The sequence below is a fragment of the Aotus nancymaae genome, unplaced genomic scaffold (assembly GCF_030222135.1).
Source record: "Aotus nancymaae isolate 86718 unplaced genomic scaffold, 86718_ANA_hifiasm-v0.15.2.pri h1tg000008l, whole genome shotgun sequence".
Taxonomy (NCBI): Eukaryota; Metazoa; Chordata; class Mammalia; order Primates; family Aotidae; genus Aotus; species Aotus nancymaae.
Window position 1 is genome coordinate 31687486 of NW_026988419.1, and position 26315 is coordinate 31713800.

The 26315-nt window shown below is 39.6% G+C and overlaps 1 protein-coding gene and 1 pseudogene across 7 annotated transcripts in view; both read right to left on the reverse strand.

The window, feature by feature from the left end:
* Nucleotides 1–26315, reverse strand: part of CDK15 (cyclin dependent kinase 15) — a 101892-nt gene that overhangs the window by 58739 nt on the left and 16838 nt on the right. For all 7 annotated transcript variants that reach the window (XR_002477957.2, XM_012446356.2, XM_012446357.2 and 4 more), the window contains 5 exons: nt 23437–23516; nt 13654–13748; nt 12830–12892; nt 2063–2186; nt 249–369 (listed from right to left, as the gene is read on the reverse strand). Coding sequence is in view for 6 of the 7 variants with exons in the window: in XM_012446356.2 (XP_012301779.1) it covers nt 249–369; nt 2063–2186; nt 12830–12892; nt 13654–13748; nt 23437–23516 (483 nt within the window). In the remaining variant the exon portion in view is untranslated. The remainder of the gene's footprint in view (nt 1–248; nt 370–2062; nt 2187–12829; nt 12893–13653; nt 13749–23436; nt 23517–26315) is intronic.
* LOC105712650 (ubiquitin-conjugating enzyme E2 variant 1-like) lies at nt 11423–12588 on the reverse strand (annotated as a pseudogene).

Consider the following 26315-nt stretch of genomic DNA (forward strand, 5'->3'; position numbering starts at 1 on the left):
TTTAGTAGAGCTACTCAGGAGGCTGAGGCAGGAGATTTGTTTGAATCCAGGAGGTGGAGATTGCAGTGAGCCGAGATTGTGCCACTGCACTCCAGCCTGGGCAACAGAGTGAGACTCTGTCTCAAAAAAAAAAAAAAATTAGTGATTGCCATTATTAGAATTATTATTAAAATATAATTAGATGCAAAAGCAACCCTCATGAGTAGGATGACTCCCATTTTCTTCATTTTCTTGGCACTCACTCTTACCATATGTCCAGCTCAGAGGAATATTCAGTGGCTCCCAGCAAAGCATCGGGAGGCCGGTACCAGAGGGTCACGACTTCTGAAGAATATGTCTGGCTGGGAACAGACTTGGCCCGAGCAAGACCTGTCCAAAGAGGAAAAGCATAAAACCCATTGTTCTAGACCCTGGCTTGCACCATGATGCACTGGACCAGGGAGAGTATAACTGACAGGGTAAACATCATTAAAAAAATAAAATACACGAACTTTAGGTGCTTCTAATAGAACTAATCACTATCTTGACTCTTATCTATCACTTCATCAAGTGAATTTCTCAAATTTTGGCCTGCTTTGCAGCTAGATGTGGCCTTCTTGGCAGCTAAGTGTGGTCAGTTGACTAAGTTCTTGCCTATATGATAAGAACAGAGGTGATGTGTGAACTTCCAGATCATGCCTTAGTGGAGGGGTTAAGTGTTCTGCTTCCCTTTTCTCCTTCCTCTGGGCTATGATGAGCAGGAGGTGGCAGCCATCTTGAAACAAGCAATTGGGAGAAAATCCTAGGGATGGTGGAGTCACGTGACAGAAGCAGCTCGGGCCAGGACACCACGGGGCCACCATACATGCTCTGCCTGCTTAGGTCAGGACTGTGATGTGAGAGAAATTTAAGTTTCTTGCGTGTTATACCTCTGTAATTTTGGGTCTCTGTAACAGCAACTGAACTCAGTTCATGACTGACGTTGCCACCTTCCATTTTGGCACTCCAGGAAAGCCCAGTTTAATAGATAAAGGGTAGGGACTGCTCATTCAAATTAATTAGTTTGGTAGGACCTTACATGAATTACTAAGTGCTGTTCTGCAAAATGAGAGTCTGTCAGTCAGCTGTTTATCTCACAGAATTGCATGATCTATTGTTGGGAAAAACTTCCATAGATGAGTTTGCTGTTGTGGAGAATTGATAAATAAACATCTGTTAAATGCTTACATGTCAGGACAAAAGCTGCCATCTCAGAATAAATACTGCAGCTATAGTATCACCATTTGAATCTGCCAAACAGAGAAGAGTGGTTCCTTAGCTCACATAGAGCCAGTTTTTCAACATGTATTTATTAAGCACCTACTATGGTACCAGGCACTAGGGATACAATAATAAGCAAAAACAGACCCAGGCTGCCCTCATGATGCTTACAGTCCAATTGGGACAAAATCATCATGCAAATATATGTGTGCTCACACATGTGTATATATTTATGTATATGCATGTATGTATCTATATATGTGTGTGTGAATATAATTACAAACTGTGATAAGTGCTAAAATGGAAAGATGCTGTGATACTTAGAGGAAATCTGCTTCACTTTAATGGGAATAAAACTTCGCATACCCATACAATCACACCTATATAAATATGTAGGATAGCTGGAACAAGTGTCCTGGAGTCTCCATCCTGACAGGAGTCCATGCCACAGTCTGTGGTTAACCTCTTTATCACCTTGGGATAATCTCGATCTATTCCAACATGATTTGTATATCCACTTAGATTTAGAAAAACGTACTAAGTACAGTTTACGAATGTCTCTCTATCAAAAATGGCCGTGGGGCAATAGGGGTGCCCAGCTTTTGGCCATTTGACTAAACTGAGATTTGGTGGAATCCTGGGAAGCTACCAATCCCTCCCTGTTTTGTGCCTCACACTTCCTTTATGGTAGTTTGATATCCTCACAAAGCATCATGTTCTCAGGCCTCCAGTTTTCAAAGGCCAGGCCCGGTCAACGCTTAAACAAGTGCACACAAAAGCATCATTGTTCGCAGCCCAGAAGGAGACCCGAGGGGCGACTTACCAAAATCAGCCAGTTTGAGCTCTCCCAGGTGACTGATGAGTAAGTTCTGAGGTTTCAGGTCCCTGTGAAGAACATGTTGGTGGTGGATGTACGCCAGGCCCCGCAAAAGTTGAAACATGAAAAGCTGGAAGGAAGAAACACTATCCATAAGGAGATTTGAGCCACCATGTGCTGATTTCTCCTCTAAATCAAAAACAGTCATCTGAAAGAATATAGTAAAAGTGTCTCTTGAGAGACCAAAAAAAAGAAGATTTTTACATTCAGAGGGGGAAGAAAAAGGACAAGGAAAGTCAAGTAACTAGACTATGTCCTAAACAAAGGGATTCTGGTTTTTCCTGACATCTCATTTCTTTGATACTGAAGGAATTACCCTTCCTTAAAAATCTAAAGTGAAACTTTGAAGTTTCCTTTGGAACACTAGTTATTGATTTAGATGTGAAAGATTTAATTTTTTCCCCACCAATGAACTTGGCATATAAGATCAAAGTTGACCTGGAAATGATATTCTAAAGTTTACAACTGCTTAAGTTTTCTAGGCACTCTGATATGAAACCCTTTTAAAAACACAACACAAGGAGACCAGGCTAAAAAATATATCTTTAGATGGTATTAGAAAATAAAGAAATCTTTATCATTTTAAATCTATTTTTAAAGTCTTAAATTCAAAGTTGAAAACAAGGGAAATACACAGTACAGATTAAAAGGGATGAGAGATCAAAAGAAGTTAGACCTCCCTCAAAAAAAAAAAAAAATCAAAAAAGAATAAGGGATAAATCATAGGGGGAAGAAGAGAGAAAGGGTAAATGGTAGTGGTGGAGAAATAAAAGGAAAAAACACATTCTGAGCCCCAATTTAAAAATGTTTCTTGTGGTTATGAGGCACAGAAACCAAAGCCATTACTAGGTTCCCATCATTACAGAAACTTATGGGAAAAAAAGAATGCTTAGTATTCCAAGTGTCTTTTGCTATTTTCCAGTGCCACTGGCAATTGAGAATTCAAACACCGACTTTAGTGTTTACAAAGACCTACGTCAACTGAGAACATGTTCTAGCAGTTCAGAAAAGAAAGGGCCAGGCCCAGCATTCCTGGGACACGGGCAAAATGGGAGACACACAGTTAGGTGGATTAATCCACTTTTTCAACAGGCCCTAGAAAACTAGTACCTTCAGAGATGCTAGGACCAGCACTGACCTAACAATGACTGGAGACATTGGAGCCAAATGAATGGGCAGCATAGTCCAGTGGAAACAGGAGCATGGGGAGTTTACCTGCTGCTGCAGCACACCTGATGTAGCTACCACATCGGGTTCATCAACCATTTACGAATTTCAAATGTTTCTTATGACTCCTAGTTCAAATGTTAACTGGTTCTGTGACTCTTCCCGGCATTTATCTCTTCCTGGTGCTTCAAATACACACACTATTCATCTCACCTTCACCAAGTCACAAAGCTTCCACAGCACAAAATTCCTATACTGACCTTTAAACCCTCCGATTGGTTATAAATATAAATGTTGATGAAAAAGACAATACAAAGAGCCAGCTTAAATTCCAGGTAAAAGACAAGAAAATACCATAGTATATGCTTAAAAATATGTTTTTCAGCCACACTCAGTGACTCATGCCTGTAATCCCAGCACTCTGGGAGGCCAAGGTGAAAGGATCACCTGAGGTCAGGAGTTCGAGACAAGCCTGGTCAACATGCTGAAACTCCATCTCTACTAAAAATACAAAAGATTAGCCGGGTGTGGTGACACATGCCTGTAATCTCAGCTGTTTGGGAGGCTGAGGCAGGAGAATCGCTTGAACTTGGGAGGTGGAGGTTGCAATGCGCTGGGATTGCACCACTGCACTCCAGCCTGGGTGACAGAATAAGACTCCACCTTGAAAAAAAAAAAAAAGTTCTTCAATATGCAGGACTAGGGAAAGAGGAAGCTGAAGACAGGTAGGTAGAAAACAGGAAGTTGGTGACCAGTGAGGGATACAGCCTTTGGGAAGGCATGCTTGTCCTCAGTTTACAGAGAAGAAAACCAGGGCTTGATGTAACTTTAAAAACATGTCTAGGAAGAGTCAGAGCCAAGATTCAAATTCAAACTTGTCTGACTCCACTATACCATCCTGAGAAACTACAGAAAAGACAGAAAATGAAAACATGAGCAGGAAGGAGAGAGCCAGCTGGCTGAATCAGAGACAGAGCTTCTTAGTAGGTCAGCTTGAAATGCCTTTTATGTCCCAAGTGTAGACTGTTCTCTCTAATTAGCCACAGTCACTTCCCACCTTCTTGCCATTCAACCTCTTTCCTCTCTGCCAGATATGTCTACAGGCATCTGTACATGGTAAAGCACTGCGGCATTAAGGTATGGTATTTTATAACCACATTTCTCAAAACTGCAGTGTGTGCTGACAGACCTCACCACCCACTCACCCTTTCATCCCTCCCAACCTGGATTCTTCCTTCAACACTGCAGAAGCTTCACCAATTACTGCATCCTAACATAACCAGATATGATGGTGTCTGCACAGTTCAACATCGGCCAGACCGTGGGTGACTCTTTCCAGAAAGGCTTCCCAGATCCCAGGGGTTAGACCTGTTTCCAACTCAATAAGGTTTGGGGGAACAAAATAATTCCCCTGAACTAGTGCCATCTGGGCTTGGAGTTACTCGAAAACCAATGATATCTGTTAGCCAACTCCTTAGAGGGAAGCCTGAGTCCTTCCATCCACCTGGAATCCCTGGAACTCATTCTACTAGAAATCTGAAACAAGATAACCTCACTAGGATTCCCACCTTGCCTTCCTTGGTCATGACTCAGAACATAAGCCTCTGACTATCCCTTTTCCCCCCAACATGCTCATCTCCATTCTGCTTTGTGCTTCCTCTGTTTAGCCTCGTATCTATTGCTCCTCTCTCTCCAAAACCTTTTCGCTGTTTACTCTCCACTCCTCAATCCTGCTTTAAAAACTACCTAAAAGCTAACCTCTGGTGAATTTCCTTCTGGCTCCTTTCCTTAAATGAGACCATGAGCTCACTGCTTCCCTATAGTGTTCTCAAGTGGGTGTTAGTTTTTCTATAACTTCCTCATACCCTTGACTACTGATGAGTGTCATAAGCTGCCTCCCTTTTCCCCACTACCACTTCAAAACCAGGACTTCTCTACTCTTAAGTAAAAACCTCTGACCCTTGGATTTTAATGCCATCCAGCCGCATCTTCCATTACCCTTCTTTTAGCTGTCATCCAGTGAACTCCCAATCACTCTCTGTCATTCATGGAAGACGTGGGCACTTGGATCACAGCTGTTGCCTCCATGACATTAGTGCCCATGAGAACAGCTCTAGCCAACCTCAGCTGCAATGATCTGCTTCTCCAGTCCACTTCAGACACTAACTCCTGTGGTCACACACTAGATCTTGCCATTGTATGGAACTGTTTGTCCTCTGAAATACGAAATTCATCCCCCAATAAAAATGCTTTTGCAATGATTATGCCATTCACAATTTTTTTTTTCCTATGGTTGCCCATGACTTTTGCAGTGAAACCCAATGGATACCTCTTATTCCTTATCTTTGCAGCATCTGGCATCATAGACCATGCCTTCCTTCCTGAGGTGCTCTCTTTTTTTGGTTCCACAATCTCCTAGTTTTTCTTCTACCTCTCTGGCTGTTCTTTCTATAGGTTCTACTTCTACTGATATCTAATATCTATGGATATTCTGGCCAGGTGCAGTGACTCACATGTGTAATCCCAGAACTTTGGGAGGCCAAGGCAGGAGGATTGCCTGAGTCCAGGAGTTCGAGACCAGCCTGGGCTACCTTGTAAGACCCCATCTCTACAAAAAATAAAAATAGGCCAGGTGCAGTGGCTCATGCCTGTAATCCCAGCACTTTGGAAGGCAAAGGCAGGTGGATCACTTGAGGTCAGAAGTTCAAGAGCAGCCTGGCCAACATGGTGAAACCCCATCTTTACTAAAAGTACAAAACAAAAATTAGCTGGGCAAGGTGGTGCGCACCTATAGTCCCACCTACTCAAGAGGCTGAGGCAGGAGAATCGCTTGAACCTAGGAAGCAGAGGCTTCAGTGAGCTGAGATTGTACCACTGCACTCCAGCCTGGGCAACAGAGCAAGACTCCATCTAAAAAAATATATAAATAAAATTTAAAAAATAAAAAATAGTAACATATTGATATTATTAGGGTTCCATCTTTGATCTTCTTCTGTTATCACTCTACACATGCTCCTTTAGCTATCTTACCCACTGACATGACTTTAATGTATCCTGATGATTTCAAAATCTTTCTCTCCAATTCAGATTGCCTTTCTACTTTAGGCCCACATAGTCTGGAGTTCACCTCTACATCCCATAATCACCTCAAACTCAGTAAGTCTAAAACACAATTCACTGTATCTCTCCAAAATTAATTTTTCTTTCTGATTCTCTATCATAGTGAATGGCACCATCATCCATCTTAATACTCAAATCCAGAAAAAAAATATTGCTGACTCTTGTTTTTCCCATCAGTTCTCACTAAGTAATTAGTCTCCTATCTGTCCACTTTCTCCCACTGTCATCTCACATCTGTACCACTGTGGTTCTGATTAGCCTCACTGTCAAGACTAGAACCCTAACAAATGTCAGCATTTAGGGAGTGAGCAGAGGGAGAGAAGCTTTCTATGTGAGTAGGGGGAGAGAGGGAGAAGAAAAACAAAGAAAAGTAGGGTCAGGGGAATATAACCTTTAAAAAAAAGTATTGCCCTCATCTATTCACCACACTGTCATCAGAGTAAGCTTCATAAAAAGAAAATCTGAATTTATCACCTCTTTGTTTAAAACCATTTAATGGCTCCTGATATAAAATAGCATGACTGTGATATTGTGAAATATAGATTTGGTCTTCAAGTAGATTCCTGGCAGCTAACTCCTAAAATCTTTAGAATCTCCAAAGTGATGTCTTTTTGTAGAGTTGACTGATAGCTGGAAGACTCTTGGGTAGCTTTAGGATAGGGGCTGATCACTGGAAAGATAAAGGCCTGATTAGGGAGGGAAAAGGGACTGAAGGTTAAGTTGATCACCAGTGGCCAATAGTTTAATAAATCATGCCTACACAATGAAAACTCCACAAAACCCTGTAAGGTTAGGGTACAGAGACCTTCTGGATAGCGGAACTCTCATGGAGGCTTCTGGAAGGTGGCTTGCATGGGACAGGCATGGATGCTCTGTGCCCCTTCCCATATACCTTGCCCTGTGCATCTCTTCATCTTTGTAATGTCCTTTATAATAACCCAGTAAGTGTAAGTGTTTTCCTGAGTTCTGTAAGCCACTCTACCAAATTAATCAAACCTAAGGAGGGGTTAATGGGAACCCCAATTCATTAGCCAGGCAGTCAGAGGCCCAGGTGAAACAACAGGGAGCTTGTGATTGGCATCTAAAGGGGGAGTGGCAGTCTTGGGGACTAAGCCTTCAGTCTGTGAGATCTCATGCCATCTGCAGTTAGATAATATCAGAATTGAATTTGATTAGAGGGCACCCAATTGGTGTCCATTGCAGAACTGCTTGCTTACCTGGCGTGTGAGGGAAAATCTCCCACACATTTGGTCACAGAAGTCTTTTGTGTTGACTATTGTGGTGTGAGAGCAGAGGAAAAACAAGTTTGTGTTTTTCTGAGTGAAAACTTAACCTGTTGAGTTTTGTCTCTAACCACCCCTAACAGCGAATTTTAAGCCTCCAGCCTTACTGAATTACTTTCAGTTCTTGGAATCTACCATGCCTTCTCTGGCATTCCAACATCTTCCCTGATGCCTCCACCTTGGAGAACTCATCCCTATTCCCACCTGCTTTGATTTGGATAACCTCTTCCTTTGTGCCTCCACATACCCACAATAAATTCTTTCATTTATTAGTGTGTCCCTCACAAATCCACAAATCCTTGCAGTCAAGAGTATGACTTTTAGCTGTATTCCTGATGCTTGCAATACTGTCCACCACGCCCTTTCTTGAAATTGCTTCTTCCCTTGACTTCCATGACATTGTGTATTTTTTCCAGACACTCTACATTCCTACAAGCTGCTTCCCTTCGTTCCTTGATCTCCTGTTCCTCTTCTCATCCCAAAAGGCAAAAGTCCCATCATCAGTCTTCCTGTCTTTGTGTATTTGCTCTTTCAGTTGCCGACTCCTTGTTCTGAACTCTTTGTGCTAATGACTCTCAGATCTATACGTCCAGCTCACAGCTCTCTCCTGAGGATGGATTTCCTTTAAGGATGCCTACTGCTCATTTCCCTTTGGAGAACCCACCTTACCTGGGACCTCAACATGTCTGAAACGAGACTCCTCCTCTTTCTCTCCAAACCCACTTCTATTTCTGTGAGTAGAGCTACAAATCTCCTCGTCAGTCAAACTCAAAACCAGTCATGTTTGGCCCCATCCTTTCCCTCCTCATGCTCATGTTACCAAGAGGTGAACTCTTCTTTGCTACTGATTTTTCACATTCCTCTCCATTCTTACTGTTGCTACCATAATGTGGGCCTTGATTACTAATTGTTAACTAGATCCTTGCTGCTCACTGCTTGGCTCTTGACCAGCACCATCTGCATCACTTTGGCTCATGTTAGAATGCAGAGGCTCTGGCTTAACCCCAGGCTTGCTGAGTCAGGTCCCCAGTCATTTGTCTGCTCACTGAAGTTTGAGAAGCACTAGGCCAGTCCACATCAATAAACTCTTTGGCTCACACCTGTAATTCCAGCACTTTAGGAGGCCGAGGTGGGAAGATCATTTGAGGCCGGGCCTTTGAAGCTGTGGTGAGCCATGACTGCTCCATTGCACTCTAGCCTGGGTAACAAAATGAGACTCTGTCTCAAAACAAACAAACAAACAAACTCTTAGTGGAATCCCTGGCTCTAGTCTCTTCTTTCCTTTCATATATCCTACAGACCACAGTGATGTAAATTTCCTCTAATCATATTGTTTTCTCTCAACTCAAATTTAATGAGTAATGACTGTACTAAGGAATAAAATCCACATTTCTTTCTTTGTAAGGGACAGGGTCTTCCTCTGTCACCCAAGCTGGAGTGCAGTTGTGAGATCATGGCTCACTTCAGCCTCTAACTCCTGGGCTCAAGCGATCCACCCACTTCAGCCTCCCAGGTAGCTGGGACTACAGGTGTATGCCACCACACCCAGCTGATTTTTAAATTCTTTATAGAGATGAGGTCTCGCTATGTTGCCCATGCTAGTCTTGAACTCTTGGGCTCAAGTTATCTTCTCGACTTGGCCTCCCAAAGTGCTTGGATTATAGGTGTGAGCCACCACATCCTGCCTAAGGTCCACATTTCTCAGAAAGTCAGGCTCTCAGCCACCTACCCAATCTATTTCCCCAGACTTGTGTATGCTGTTTCACTGATATATTCCATATTTCAGGCCAACAGAACTAGAAATGCAGTATGGCACTAGTGGGAAAGAGTCTTAACTTAAGAATCACTTTTAGCAATGGCATAAGCTGGTTCTATAGCCTCAGGCAAAATGTGTGTCCTCTCAAATCCTGGATTCCTCCTCTGCAAAATAAGAAAGTTAGACCAGGCCAGTGCTTTAAAGATTTTTTGGCTGCAGTCTACAGTAAGAAATATATGCGTATCCGGTATTCACATCCATACATAAATATAAGTACAGTTACAACTGGAGCAAAAGTTGGACAAAATAATATTTACTCTTTCTAAATGTAATGCACTCTAACATTTTCTATTCTCTTCTCATCAATTTATTTCATTTTTTAAAATGCAGGTTGCTAACCACCATATTGATTTTATAAGACACTAATGGATCAGAACCTGGAGATTGTAAAATACTGTTTCCTCTAATCCTGACAAGCCATGACTCTGAAGTCCTCGTCTTTGAATGTATCCTCTATTTCCCTACCCTGTACCTTTGCTGAAAACATTTTCTCTCCCTGTAACATGCTCTCCTATTCCAGACTCTTGAAATGCAGTGTGTTTAAGATCTGAAACTTCTTGAAACTAGAAGCTATCTTTGATGCCCTTGCACATGTACAATACTAGATCATATTTCTTTCTTGACATTCTACACAAGTGTCCTATAATAGTATTGGTGCAGGACCAGGCACAGTGCCTCAAGCCTGTAATCCCAGCACTTTGGGAGGCTGAGGTGGGTGGATCACGGGGTCAGGAGATCGAGACCATTCTGACTAACACGATGAAAACCCGCCTCTACTAAAAATACAAAAAATTAGCCAAGTGTAGTGGCACACGCCTGTGGTCCCAGCTACTCAGGAGGCTGAGGCAGGAGAATTGCTTGAACCCGGGAGGCAGAGGCTGCAGTGAGCTGAGATGGCGCCATTGCACTCCAGCCCTGGTGACAGTGCGAGACTCCGTCTCAAAAAAAAAAGTATTGGTGCATATTTCTCATCTCTTGTTTTTGGCTATAAGTTCCTTGAGGGGAGGGATCATGTCTTTTATGTCTACTTTTATGTCCTTCTAAGCATTTAGCACAGTGTCTGGTATGTGAGAGTCACTCAGCCTGAAAATCTCACTCTCTCACAGTTATTCTTTCTCCAACCATTATTCTATTTAATCAACACCTCTAGGTCTCTGAACTCTTCCACTCTCTTCATAACTATCAGCAAGCTGCTTATCTTCACTTCCTTCCCTCACGTTAGACTCAGTCTAGAAGCCACTGGCCAGCACCTAACTTGTCTCTTGATAATCTCTTCACCTCTCTTGCCCACCTGTCTCTTCCTTTCACATGTCTGGCAGAACTTCAACTCTGACTCAATCCAACTGTCTACATTCTCTGCTCCTCTATTCAAATTGCCAAGCATTACTATAAAAAAAACCATGATCATGCAGATGATCTAATGGTCTTCTCCCTTACCAGGGTCCTTAACACACCACGAAACATTCCTATTTGGTTTCTTTAGTTGGATCTCTATCCCATTCTCCCACACAGGTAACTGGTATTTTAATTTTTGTTTCACTCTCCTCAAGCCTTTGTCCTCAAACATTCCTTTCCAAAACCTTACTTCCAAGACTGGGTTAGTTCCCCTTATTGTGTGTTCCCACAGTATTCCTAGTTACCATGGCCATAGGCTTTAACACTTTGCTCCTCACTGCCTATTTATTTATTTGTTATAGCACAACTTATACATTTCTTTCTTTTCTTTTCTTTTTTTTGACACGGAGTCTAACCCTGTCACCCAGGCTGGAGTGCAATGGCATGGTCTCGGCTCACTGCAATATTCGCCTCCCAGGTTCAAGCAATTCTCCTGCCTCAGCCTCCCGAGTAGCTGGGATTACAGGTGCACGACACCACACCCAGCTAATTTTTTAATATCTTTAGTAAAGACGGGGTTTCACCATGTTGGCCAGGCTGGTCTTGAACTTCTGACCTCATGATCTGCCCACGACGGCCTCCCAAAGTGCTGGGATTATAGGCATGAGCCACTGTGCCTGGCCAACAATTTATATATTTCAAACGGGCAAAAATTAGTATCATTAACAGTATCTTAAGATAAATTTCCTTTGAATGGGAGCTTCCTTTCCAGTAGTTTGAGGTCTACAAGATGTATCTAGAAAATTTACTACTATGGAAAATGAAGACTGCTTACATCGAATGTGGGGGAAGGGGAAGGGCCTGTGGTTTTTCTTTTTGATCAGTTGCTGTAACACTGTCCTTCAGGTGGCTGAGGTAGTTTCATATTTTCTTTAGACATCATTAGGCACCAAAGCTCTTACAGGACAACTTTGATGCTATATGAATTCTGCCATCTTGCTAGTGCTAATATGGCTCTTGGGTCCACCATCCCATTAGAACTACTAACTCAATTCATAGTATTTTTTGTTACAGATCTTACAAAGGGGAGTGCTTCTAGGTCTTTAGGTCCACAGTCTACTTTAAGACTGTATATTCAGTTTTCATAAATTGTCCGAGCCCACGGCAGCTGCCATCTTGCATTGCTGTCACTGGAAGGCTGGCCCTTACAGCCTATTTAAGTTCACATATCTTACTGGACTTAAAGCTCATTGAAAACAAGAAATACAACGTATTCATTATTGAAACCCCAGAACTTATTACAGCACTAAGTACTCAATAAATATTTCTTAAATGAATGAATAAATGAATATGTAAATAAATATTAGTTAAATGAGTAAATATATCACATATAAATTTTATATGGTTATTTTAAGAGCCAATAAATTAATTAATGCTAATAAAACCTTAGGGAATGAAAAGTATGAAATATAAATGGTTTTTCAATTTTATAACAGATATAGAATTATAGCTAGTTAAGAGTTCTTTATTATTTCTATTCTAATGACTGGAAAAATGGAAGTTAGGGTCACATAAATAATAGGATCTTCTAGAACAGGTATTGCAGACTTCATCATAGACTACAGTAATCTGATACAAAGAAGGCATTAATTTTATGATGGCCTAGCTTGATACTTTTTACCTTTTAGTGTAATTCTCCACTGGTTTATGCATCTAAAGATACATTTGCATGTGGCTATGACTGAAAGCATTAGTTTGCTCAGAAAACATTGTTCCGTATCTTAAGGGGAAACACAGCAACTCTTTTTCTTTATTCTTTCTTTCTTTCCTTCTATTTCTTTTTTTAAAGTTAAAAAAAACTTTTCTCTGGAATATCAGTAATGTCTATTCTCTTATTTAGTATCATAGGACTTTGCTTTGTGATATAGTCTGTTTCAGAATTCTCCTTCTGTGGGCAAGCCAGGAGGGGGTCCTGACCCTTAATGTACTCACTCTGACATTGTGAGGATGAAGCCCTCCTGGATGCTGAGACATATACTGGGCCAGGTCTGTGTGCTAAATAAAACAGCAGAGAAAGAGAACAGAGTGAATTTAGTGGTGCTTGGATAGTGTCCTAAAGCAGAACATAGACTTGACTGTAAGAAGGCATTACGAAGTATGGAATTTTAAGAATAAGGTGCAAAAGGAACATAACCAGGTTTTCTGAGAACCTACTGTTAAGGTCAAACACAGTGTGTCTTTCTAACTGGCTGCTCTTAGAACAAAGTCTGTTTCTCAGCACAGAGATGCCCATTTTAAATGACTGGCACTGAACACAACGATGCAGGAATTTTTCACTCTCCAAGTGTCTTTGGAGGCAAGTCAAGTACACATACCTTAGGAGTTCTTTCTGCTTATTTAAATATTTTTTTCTTCCAAAAATTCAACATGAGTTATTCTTTAGCAAGCTTGCATACAATTTTTAAACATCTTATGATTTTTACCTTTATTGTTAATGAAAAAATGCTGGATTCTGCTCAGATCATGATTAAACTAGATTAAAAATAAATGCCAAAGTTTTGTTTAGGAAATAAACTCAAGATCCTCATTTATTATCGCTGATGAGGGGAAAAAGGACAGCAAAAGTCATGGGTAAGGAAACAGGACCAAAGATGGATGTGGGAACAATAACGTTCTACTAATCACAATAATGAAAATTTCCATGACACGTTCCACATTGTAATGAAAGTTTTATCATGCCATAAAATATTAACAGATTCATTATATAAGCACTAGGCTATTTTTCTCATGTGTTGTAAAATGCTCAAACAACTTACCATGTATTCAAAAACGAATGTCAGTGTCTCTTTGGTGTGGATTATGTCATGCAGGAGCACAATATTGGCATGTTTCAAGCCCTTCAGGAGAGAAGCTAGAAAAATTGAACAAAATGTTAAATCCCTCATTGATAATAGAAGTGCTGCTCTAAAGGTATCAGGCAGTATATATTTTTTAAACATTTCAAATCAAGCATTCTGGTTATTTTGCTGCTGGAAAACAATCTCTTGTGGCAAAAGAATATTTAAAATTACAGAGAACCTTCATTATTTTGAAAATGGCAAATCATTGCATTTACACAACTTACTGTTCCTATAGGCTGGAGTGGTTGCAAAAAATATGTTTCCATTTACCTAATCAATTTCAGCAAAGCACTCAGAGCACTAAATGCTCCCCTCTGGGAATCTCATCATCCCAGCTTCAGAGCTCCAGGAGGAGAGGCCTGGAGAGATAAAGGCCTTTGGAGGAGCAGGAAATGGAGTGTTCTGCCTTCTAGAGCAGGACTTTGCCTCATATGACCAGTCTCCAAAATTCCAAGTCCTACAACGTGTCAATAGGGCTGGTGGATATGTTTGGTGTGAGGCAGGGATAAGAGCATGGGGTTGAAACATGATAGAGACTGGAGATTTCTTAAAGGTAATGTTGCAAATCTGTGGAAAGGAGAAAGTGTGAACTTGAAAAGAGGAGTCTACCAAAGCTGGGGAGCCCAGGGAGGTGAAAGTGGAGAAGGCTGAAGGCTTTCTCTTTCCTCTTCCATAATAGGTTACTAAAGGCAGCCTTGAAGGGAAGAAGTCATCACAAAAGGCCAGGAGTGCCTGGGAGGGGCGTTGAAAGTCTGTCTTTGGAGGTTCCAGAGATAGGAAGACCTCCAGCTTCAGGAAGGCAGAGGCTAGAAAAGGTACAATAAAGAGACGATGAGGCCGGGCGCGGTGGCTCACGCCTGTAATCCCAGCACTTTGGGAGGCTGAGGCGGATCAGGAAGTCAAGAGATCGAGACCATGGTGAAACCCTGTCTCTACTAAAAAAATAACAAAAATTAGCTGGGTGTGCTGGCGCGCGCCTGTGGTCCCAGCTACTCGGGAGGCTGAGGCAGAAGAATTGCTTGAACCCGGGAAGTGGAGGTTGCAGTGAGCTGAGATCGCGCCACTGCACTGCACTCCAGTCTGGTGCCTGGTGACAGAGCAAGACTCTGTCTAAAAAAAAAAAAGAGACAATGAGGCCAGAGGTGGTGACTCACACCTGTGATCCCAGTACTCTGGTGACAGCATCCCTGGGAATAAAATGAAGGCACAGCAAACCAGTGCTGGCAATGAAAGAACATGGCTTCCTGGTGATATTGCTTATGCCCTACCAGCCTGTAGGTATCAGATCTGTGAGCCAGTGAATTTATCTCTTTACTTGTCAGTTTAAGCTGACGTACACCGAAGGAAGGAGCTCCGTTACACCTGTTAACCCTATTTGCTCTAATGACTAATGCTCCAATTTTTACTTTTTGCCCCCAGAGTCCCTATGGGCTAAATTCATTATTTCACTTTGACAAATGTGTTGCTTTGTAAATGTAATAAATAGCTTCCCAGGCATCTGTTTAATCTCCCTAGTCTCAGACTGAAGGCCACATGGAAATTGAGGGAGTAACTTTCCCTCTTTTTGAGATGCTGCCACACCACCTAGTACCACACTCAGCCAAGAGTAAGCACTTAATTTGTCAAACATATTTATTGAGTGTCTTAAGGGAGACCTGTCTGTGGAGCCAGAAGCCCTAATATGAATCCTGGCCTTGTCACTTCATATCGGAGTAAGCTCTGGAGAGTATCTCAACCCAAGTCTCAATTAATTCCTTAGGAAAAGAGACATCGTCTTCTCTGACTTACTTCATAGGGTTGATATGAGGATGAAATCAGATACCATTTGTGGAACCTTGGCAAATGTAAAGCATTACAGAGAGGTAAATTAGAAATAATATCCCTTCCCTCAGCTTCTTGCCGCTGCCTTTCACCTTGAACCCCACTAAACCCCTTCTCTCAGTCTTAAAATCTTGTTTATGGTATGTTTCTGCTAGAGTTTTTAACACCTTCCATATTTTCTGACCATCAGTTGAGAAGGCTTGTACTTTATGTATATTTTTATTTATAGATTATCTCATAAATTTCTCTTTCCCCCCACCCCTATGTTACAAAGCATATAGCAAAATTAGATTTTAAAAGGATGCAGTAAAGCTGAAATTGCTAAGAATACTGTTAAGATATTTTAATTTTATGTTTAGTATAATTTTAGTCTCACCTAATTATATTACTGAAACTCCTGATGCTTCTTTTTAAATCTTGATGGCATGATTTGTTCATTATGATGGCCTCATGCTCTCATTTGCTAAAAAGGCCAAGGAACAATATCTACCTGGGATGAGGCTTCCTGCTAACAACAGTGGATATAAACTTCATGTAGCTTTCTTGATAATTTCAGTTTTTGTAGGAATAGGAAAAGCGTCTGTTTGTATTTCTCTGTTGTTCACTTACATTTGAATTGTTAGTCTTATGTTCAACCCACAGTTTCTTTGCAGAAATCTTTTTAAACCATTCACTCATTTTATGAAGATTAGCCACTTGTACATGACAAGCCTTTCAACTCTTTTGATCACATACAAATCTATTGGAATTACCTTCCAAATTGTCCCGAACCCATCCCTTCTTGCCATATCTTCCGCCACCACCCTGGACCAAGCCACTGTCATATGTTGGCTGAATGATTGCAAATGCCTCCTATCTGTCTGCTTCCCTGCTTTCTTCCTATAGGCACTTCTTCACAGGACAGTGAGACACTGCTATCCTTCTCAAATGAGTTAGGGCATGTCCCTTCTGCTTCCAAACCCTCCAGTGGCCTCATCTTGCTTAGAGTAAATTCAAAGGACTTGCAATGGCCTGCCCACCCAGCTGTGGGCTGTGCCCATGGTGACCTGCGTCTCTTCGCACTCCTATCTTTGCTCACCTGGCTTTAGCCTCATGGCCTCCTAACTGGTCTTTAGACACACTTGCAAACACATTTCCACCCCGGGGTCTTACACTTGCTGTTGTCTTTTCCTGTAACCCTCTCTTCTCACCTCTCCGCCTTTGTCCTCCCTCACTTTCTTCGGGGCCTCTGCTCAAATAATACATATAGGTACACACTTCCTTGATCATTCTAGGTGAAATAGCAGCCCTCTACCCCATCCCACCTCAGCAGCCCTCCACCCCATCCCACGTCTACCCCTTCCTACCCTCTCTCGGGGCTTTGCTTTATTCTTCTCCATAGCACCTGTCACCACCACCTGATATATTATATATAAATATTTGTTTATTGTCTGTCTCACAATTGAGAATACAAACTCCATTGAGAGCGGGCACTTTTGTTTTTTTTTTTTTTTTTTTTTTTTTTTTTTTTTTGCTTATTGTTATATACTCAGTGCCTAGAATAATGTCTGGCACTTAATAAATATTTATCTTTAAATTAGTGGTCACCAATTAGCTAATATCGTTTATATACCTCTAGTTGGTTAGTAGAGGGTGTTTCTGTTGAAGATGCTTTTATTCCCTTTTTCTTTTAGTTGTTTCCCTCATTAGATTATAAATATTGTATGCTTTATGGCCATGCCTATTACTGCTTTTCTAGTGCCCCAGAACTATTGAAATAGTTACATGAAAACTGTGAATTTTGCTGAATAATGAATAGGGAATTCAGATGAAAGAACAGATGATGTTTAAAGCATTTATCTAACAGTATTGTTTATCATTTTGGTCCATGCACCAGAGGGATCTGAAATGCCTACAACCTCAGATGTGTGGATCTCAAACCCAGGAAGAAAAGGTCTTTCTTCTAATTTTAAGGACATTTTATAAACTTCACAGCAGGATATGACATCTGTCCTGCAGACTAAACAGTTGAGAGACATAGAAGTCAACTGAGAAGGGGAAAGATCCTAAAATTAGCATTCTGATTCTCATAAAATAGTGTTTTTTTATGATTCACGTATCCTATGCATACTTATTTTTGTTTTTCTTCAAAGAAAAGACACAAAAATAAATAGGGATATCTTTAAGGCTCCAGAGGAAAGCTGATTCTCCAAGTCCTAGGATGTGGCTATATGTCATAAAGGCCTGGTAATCAAAGTCATCTCTCAGCTGTCAACTCATTGAGGGCATGGATTGAACTTGTCCTGCTCTTTGCATCTCCAGCACTAGCACAGGCCTGGCATGTGGTGCTCAATAAATGCTCATGAATTAATGAAAGCCAGGCCAATTGTAATGAGTTTATGAGGAATCATATAATGAATCAATGATGTATTTGCTGCACCAGAGTAAATGGACCATTAACTAGGGCCCACCTTTAACAGAACACTCCTTTGAAAGTTTTATAAGTATGAAATATATGTACATATTTGTAAAGGGTTTTAATTTTTTTGATGGGGTGCTGTGTAAATCTTGTGTTTATAAATGTAATGAAGGTATTGACAGAAAACAATATATACAACTTTGATAAAGGATGGTGTACTGACTGAATACATTTTAAAAATATACATTTTTAAACCTGTTCCGCTATGAACAGAGATAACATATCTTTTTACTATGCTATTGGCTTTTAGGTTAATCTTTCTAATGCATAAAAAATTTACAATGGATACATTAAAAAAAAAGCTTCACCCCCAACCCTCATTGGACATTGAATAAAAAAGTGTTTCTAGTCCCTGTTGTTACATTTTCTCTGAACTGAGAATCACGAATCAAGTAAATGAGTCAAGTTATGAATTCCAAGAAAGGAAATAATTGAAATAATTATAGATAAATGTTAGAGAAATATTAAGACAAGTGTCAGATAAGTAGTTGTCCTGGTATCTTTGGAATTGTAATGCTGATCACATACCATTATCCTGGCATTATTGTTTTATAAAGATGTAACTGTGCACAATGAATTTACTATGTTTGTGATGTGATTTGATTGTGTTCAATGGCAGACTTTCTGTCAACCAGGCGTACCCTAGACTATTTGTGGTCATTGGCAGTTCAGAGGTTCTAATCAGCCTCCTCCCCTGCTTCGTTGTATGACCTTAGGGAGGCTCCTTAGCCTATTTTTGGCTCAGTTTTATCATATATGGATTGGGAGTCATTACTTTGCAATGTTTTTCCACTAGAGAATGATCTTAAAAGATTCTTAGCTGACACTATTTCTAATTTAAACACTGCAATTACCGGCACTATAGAATCAATGATGGAATCAGAATTGATGAATATACAACATGATATGTTATTTTCTTTAAAATACTTTTTCTGGACACAAAAGTGGCCAACAAATGTGAAAAAAATGCTCAACATCACAAATCATCAGAGAAATGCAAAAAAACCAGTGAGATACCATTTCGCACCAGTCAAAAAGGCTGTTATTTAAAAGTAAAAAATTAAAGGATGTTGGTAAGCTTCAGAAGAAAAGGGAATGCTTATATACTGTGGGTAGGAACATTAATTAGTTCAGCCACTGTGGAAAACAGTTTGGAAATTTCTTAAAGTGAGGCAGGGCAGGCAAGCCCAAAGACTTGCACTTAGCTTGGGAGAGTTCTTGGCTTCACCCAGGAAATAATTCAAGGGTTAGCCAGTGGTATTAGACAGCAGTTTTTATTGGAGTAGCAATGTGCAGCAGCAGCAAGCAGGTGTATTGCTTCTTGCAGAGCAGGGCTACCCCATAGGCAGTGTGCCCAGAGTAGCAGCTCAGAGGTAGCTCTGCAGTTATATTTATACCTACTTTTACATATATACAAATTAAGGGGTAGTTTATGCAGAAAGTTTTAGGAACAGAGTGGTATTTCTAGGTTGTTGGGTTGTTGCCATGGGAAACGGTGGTAACTTTCAGGTGTTGCCATGGCAATGGTAAACTGACATAGCACACTGGTGGGTGTGTCTTTTGGAAAGCTGCCTCCACCCAGGCCCTGTTTTGGCTAGTCCTAAATTTGGTTTAGTGTTCAAGCCTGCTTTTGGAGTCAAGTCCCACCTCCTACCTCAAAAAAACTAAAAACGAAATTACTATTTGACCCAGTAATGGAGGACTGGGTATATACCCAAAGGAAAATAAATTGTTCTGCCAAAAAGACACCTAGATTTTTATGTTCGTCACAGCACTATTCACAATAGCAAAGACATGGAACCAACCTACATGCCCATCAGTTGTGGATTGGATAAATAAAATTTGGTACACTGGTGCCATAAAAATACTACATAGCCAAAAAAAAAAAAAGAACAAAATCATGTCCTTAGCAGCAGTGTGGATGCAGATGGAGGCCATTATCCTAAGTGAATTAACACAGGAACAGAAAACCAAATACCACACGTTCTCACTTACAAGTGGGAGCTAATAAGAGGGGTACTGGGTACACACAGACATAAGATGGGAATAATAGACATCAAACTGGGGACTCCAAAAGGGGAGAGGGATATGGGTTGGAAAATTACCTATCAGGTACTATAGTCACTATTTGGGTGATGGGACACCTCAGTATCATGCAATATACTCATGTAACAAACCTAGACATGTACCCCTTGAATCTAAAAGATTAAAAAAATACTTCTGCATTTTCCTTAATGTTTATACAAAATGTATAATAAAAAATGGATTTCTATTTTTATTTTTGCTGTTGCTAAACAATAAATACTTTAATCAAGCATTTCCAAATTCATCATAATAAAGTAGAAAGGATTTAAAATAGAATAGATATGGATTCTAACAACTCTGATTACTATCTCTGCGACCTCAGACAAGTTACTTAATGTCTCTGAGGCTGGAATTCCTTTATCTCTACAACAAAAATAGCACATTTTACTTTCCAGGATTAGTATAAAGGTTTTTTAAAAAGTATCATGTAGAGGAAGGGGGACATTATGTCATATGCCTGGTCCTCAAAAAAGATTAGTTATACAACTCCTTACTAAGAAAAATGCTATTAACAGGCTGAAAGTCTTCAGTTTAAACCAAAAGCCGACCACTTAAACAAAAATATTTTAAACAATGCACATTTTAAAGATATGGCTACATAGTTTCAGAAAACTAAGAAATGTTGTTCTATGTAAAAACATAACACATTAGCCTATTCAAATGAAAGTGTTTTCTCCTAGTTGTAAAAATAAACACTTAAAATACAATTCTAGAGTCAATTATGAGAAATTTCTAAGGTACTATGAAGGCTTCTGCTTTTCTTAATTAGCAAAGGAATGAGGGTGGTAGGGAACATGTCTATTTTGTGTATTGCTGTGTATCTAGCAGTAAGCAGAGTGCCTGGTCTTAGTGGGCACTAAATAATTATTTCTAGAGTAGATGTATAGAAAGCATATGAATTTTTGAATCAGAGAGATTTGGTTTGAATCACCATCACCATCATATTGTGGAATAATGTTAATAATATCTATCTCTAAAGGTTGTTAAGAGGGTTAAAATAAGTATGAAAAGCACCTGACACATGTATTAAGATATATTTCCCTTAGTGCTGTTTATACTTTTGTGAATTTCATATCACATGTTAAGTTCAAATGAAAATAATATTCCAAATGACCAGACTAGTAAATTGCTGCATGTATTCTACCTGTATAGAAAGAGACCGTATATGTAGTGAAATCATACTTAATAAATCTTTGGTTGCTATACCATCAGGGCATCCAAATTGTTCAGGAAAAGTAATTCCTGCTTCAAGGCTTTTTAAAGAAGGCTGCATTACTTGTTCAGTTTTCCTGCACATGCCTTTAGGTTGCCTTTTCAGCTAGTGACTGTGGATTTTAACTAATGAACTCCAGCTGTTCTTATTTTGCCTTCCAGGCCTTCTCATTTAACCTCCTGTCTCCCTGGTCTCACATCCTTAAAGTTCTTATAGGAAAAATGGGACAGTGCCAAAGTTTTCAAATGAAGCCTCATATCTTCTTGAGGGGAGAGGGCTTTTTTTTTTTTTTTTTTTTTTTTTTTTTTTTTTTAACAAGGGCTCCAAGCTTTTACACTGGTGTAAAAAGAAACAATCCTTGTTGGAAATTGGATGCCTAACAACCTCCAATGTGTCAGAAATCCTTTTGTGGTTTTTAATATTACACAAGCAAAGCATTGGGTAAGGAAAGTCCATAAAACAAACCAAGAAAGCCCACAGTTGAATACTAAATATAATTGTAAACACCTGTGATGGAGAAGGCAATTTCTCCGTAAATATGCAATGAAAGAAACATTTAGCATATAGAACAAAACGGATCCAGCTTTTCTGAACCATGCTGAGAACCATCTGTTAGCAAACCTGGCAAAAGGTTTCACTGTTACAGTTAAATGTCAGCCTGAAAAACTTGGCTGTGTGCAGTATCTGAGCAAAGCCAGTCTTAAGCAATTGGCAAACTCAAGCTCACAAAGGAGACCTTCCCCTTATGCGGGTGACCAGGGAATTTCTATTATGTTCACAAATACTCTTTAACCTATCCATACATCTCTTTCCAAATCTGATCATCCTTTAATGGAGACCATTAATAAGTACATTAGTAAATGCAGTTTCCATTATATTAAACACTTAAAACCATGCCTTCTCCCAGAATGCACCTGATCCTACCAGGATGAATCTCTGGCTAAACCAATAGCCCATTTGGCCCTTCCAATTAAATTCAAAATGATGTATTTCCCAGGGGCTCTGAAAGACTTTTGAAAAGGGTATCAAATTCAGTTATAAACTCATTTTCAGAATTGCTTTTTCCATGCCTGTTTGCATAACCCATCCTTCCAAGCTCAGATCAAAATCAACGGACTCCGTCAGTCACACTGAGACTAACTTGTTCTCATCTTAGTTTATAATGTATTTTATATACTTGTAACTTGAATCATGTGCTCTGTTAAGACTGCAAATGACAGAACAAATATATGGGTTTCTCTTCTCATCCTTCACAGCATCTAGCAGCATACTCTGCATATAGTATGTGCTCAGTAAAGAAGAGAAGAGAAGTAGTTAAAAGTGGAGAAAGTAAGTCCAGGGAAGTGCCATTTCTCTGGAATTTTGCTGAAATGCATAGCAATCCTGTCATCTTAGTGGTAAATAAGACATTAGCCAGGGAAAGAAGTAATAATGGAGTAATAATAGCCAACATTTGTTGAACTCTGAAAAATAGACTCTGTAATAAGTGCTTTATATACATATTCTCGTTGAATCCTCATAACAACTCCATTAAATAGGTACTATTATTATCCACTTTCTGCAATAAACTGAGTCATAGTTAGGTAATCTACCCAACATCATACCACTAGTGATTGGTGGACCTATGCTGCAAACCCAAGTCCTTTTGAAACCAGGTTCCTCACCCACTTGCAGGGCACAGAAAAAATACAGGCAGAACAATAAAAATGCATCTCTTCTGGAAATTCTCCAAGTGCTAGCTAAATAACACATTATGTTCAGACAAATTTCCCAGTAAGAATTTGTGTGATTATATATTTTCTCTTTTATAGGAATTTTCTGAGGTTATATAGGTATAGCCTTAGCACCTAGATGAGGCCAAACACATGGAAAGTATTAGTCCTTGCTCAGTGAACTCATAGTTTTGGTCAAGTGATATAATAGTTTTAAATCTCAATTTCTTCAAAATTAAGTAATAAAATAGCAATACAAATGCTCCTGAAAAACTTGTATGAAAAGTAAAAATGTAATTACAGTATTCTAGAAGAATCAAAAATAGATGCTGAACGAATCAATGCAATGCATTTTTTACCAAATCAAGGACTCAAAAGAGACCTATTGGGTTCATTTCTGCTGTTCTTACCTTCTCGGATAGCTGTAAATGGGACTCCTTCCTCTGCATTCATGCTGATGACTTTTAAAGCCACTAGTTGTCCATTTATTCTAGAAGACAGGGATTGAGGGGCAGACACTTATTGAGGTGGTTCAAAGCAGCAACTTATACCAAAGATGGCTTAATAAAAGCAATTTTACTTCAAAATATATTCTAGCATATAAATCTAAAATTTTCTCAAAATAGAAAGTTTAATATCTATAAATACATATGTAACATACATATATCTAAGCATTTTCCCTCTTTACTAAAGTGAGATATATATATGTTTATTATAGAAAATTTGGAGCATATTATTATTTTTCATCTGACTTATTGTAGTGGTCTTCTTCTTCTTCTTCTTCCCCTTCTTCTTCTTCTTCTTCTTCTTCTTCTTCTTCTTCTTCTTCTTCTTCTTCTTCTTCTTCTTCTTCTTCTTCTTCTTCTTCTTCTTCTTCTTCTTCTTTTTTTTCCTTTTTGAGACAGAGTCTCACTCTGTTGCCCAGACTGGAGTGCAGTGGCACGATCTCAGCTCACTGCAACCTCTGGCTCCCAGGTTCTAGCGATTTTCCTGCCTCAGCTTTCTGAGTAGCTGGGACTACAGGCATGTGCCACCATGCTGTTAATTTTTTGTATTTTAGTAGGCATGGGGTTTCACCATGTGGCCAGGATGGTCTCAATCTCCTGACCTCATGATCCACCCACCTCAGCCTCCCAAAGTGCTGGGATTACAGGCGTGAGCCACTGCGCCTGGCTGAGACATGCTTTTTAAATGACAATCAGGACAAGTCACTTTTCTGTTCAAAAGCCATCACATCCCCACATTTTACTCAGAATAAAAGCCAAATTCTTGCAGTAGCCTTCTAAGTGCTACCTGATCTTCCCAGGCCGCACCATTATCTCTCTCTTTCTCTTCATTTCCTCCTACTATCCCCTTATTCATCATTTTATTCATGATATGAGCTAAGTGCTGAGAACAGAGAAGACTTTAATGCAGGTATAAATCATTGTTTTTAATACAGTGGGATTAAAATCATATTGTTAGTAACCTTTCTTCCTCCATGTAACTTTTCTCTTACAGTTCATTCTTGTACAATCCGATATTGAATAATGCTGTAACATTTCATATACTACAATGTATTTAGCCAATTTCAAATGCCTTTCAATTCTTTCTAGCTTTGGGCTATCATAAAAATACCATGATGAACATACTTGTTGACAAATCTTTTCACAAAGCCCCAATTATTTCCTTAAAGTAGAGGCAGAATTGCTGAATCCAAGAGTACACAGTGCACATGTCTGTATTGATTTGCACTCGTGTTCCCAAACTGTCTCATGGAGTAATGGCACAGTAACTGGTCGTGAGACTGGCCATTTTCCCACTCCCTCACCAACATGGGGCAAGTATTGTTATGGGGGCTTTTGGACTTCACTTTTTAGAACAGTTTTAGATTTCTAGAAAAATTGAGAATGCAGTACAGAAAGTTCCCATATATCTCCCGTCTAGTTTCCTCTATTGTTAACATCTTACATTAATATGGTACATTTGTTATAATTAATGAACGAAGACTGGCACATTATTACTAACTAAAGTCCATAGTTTATTAGGATTTCTTTAGTTTTTACCTATGTCTTTTTTATTTTTTGGTTCAGGATCCCATTCAGGATTACATTTAGCTGTCCTGGCTCCTTAGGCTCCTCTTGACTGTGGCAGTTTCCTAGATTTTGTTTTTGATGACCTTGACAGCTTTGAGGTGTACTAGTCAAGTATTGGGTAGGACACCCCTCTCTTGGAACTTTTCTGACATTTTTCTTATGATTAGACTGGGTTATGGGTTTGGGGGAGGTAAAGTGCCATCTTTATCACATCATATTAAGAGTGTATACCATCATCATGATTTATGACTTTTGATGTTGACCTTAGTCCCCTAAGAGAGTGTTGGTCAGGTTTCTCCATTATAAACTTATTCTTTCTCTCCCCTTTACATACAGTACTTTTAGATAAATGCCACTATGAATGGCCCACACTTAAGAAGTAGAGAGTTATGGTGCACCTCTTTGAAGGTGTCTTATCTACATAAATTATTTGTATTTATTTGGCATGAGAGACTTGTTTCTTCTCTCCCATTTGTTAGTTTTTTGAATCATTTATCTATATCAGTATGGACTCATAGATATTTATTTTATCCATTGGGTTATAATTTAATACACTTTATTTTGTTGCTCAAATGTTTGCAGCTTTGTCCTTTGGAAGTGCTTTCAGTGGCTCCTGTGTCCCTTTGACATAGCCCTATTGTGTGGGTTTGCTTTTTGCTTTTATCTTCATATGTTTGGCCTATTTGAAAGGTAAAAAGGTTTATCATAACACGTTTTAATTTATATTTCTTTAATCATATGTGAAACTGACTTTTCATAAGTTTATGGATTTTTCGGTTTTTCTCGTGATTTGCCGATTTGCCCATCTTTTTATTCAACTATTTTGCATATGCTTTCCCCCAGTTTCTTTTGTTTGCCTTATCATGTCTTTGAAATTTTGTTTAAAAGTTTTATGATATAAGTATTTTCCTCAGAACATGGTTCTGTGAAATTCTCCCCCAACTCCTGCAAAAAGTTTTTTGGTAAATATAATAGAAAATGCTTTATACTTTCTTTCTTTTTTCTTTTTTTCTTTTCTTTTTTTTTTTTTTTGAGACAGAGTCTCACTCTGTTGCCCAGGCTGGAGTGCAGTGTCACTGATCTCAGCTCACTGCAACCTCTGCCTCCAAGGTTCAAGCAATTCTCCTGTCTCAGCCTCCTGGGTAGCTGTGACTACAGTTTTATAAATAAGGTAACACTTGAACTGGGAATCTGACGTAGGGTAGGAGTCAGCT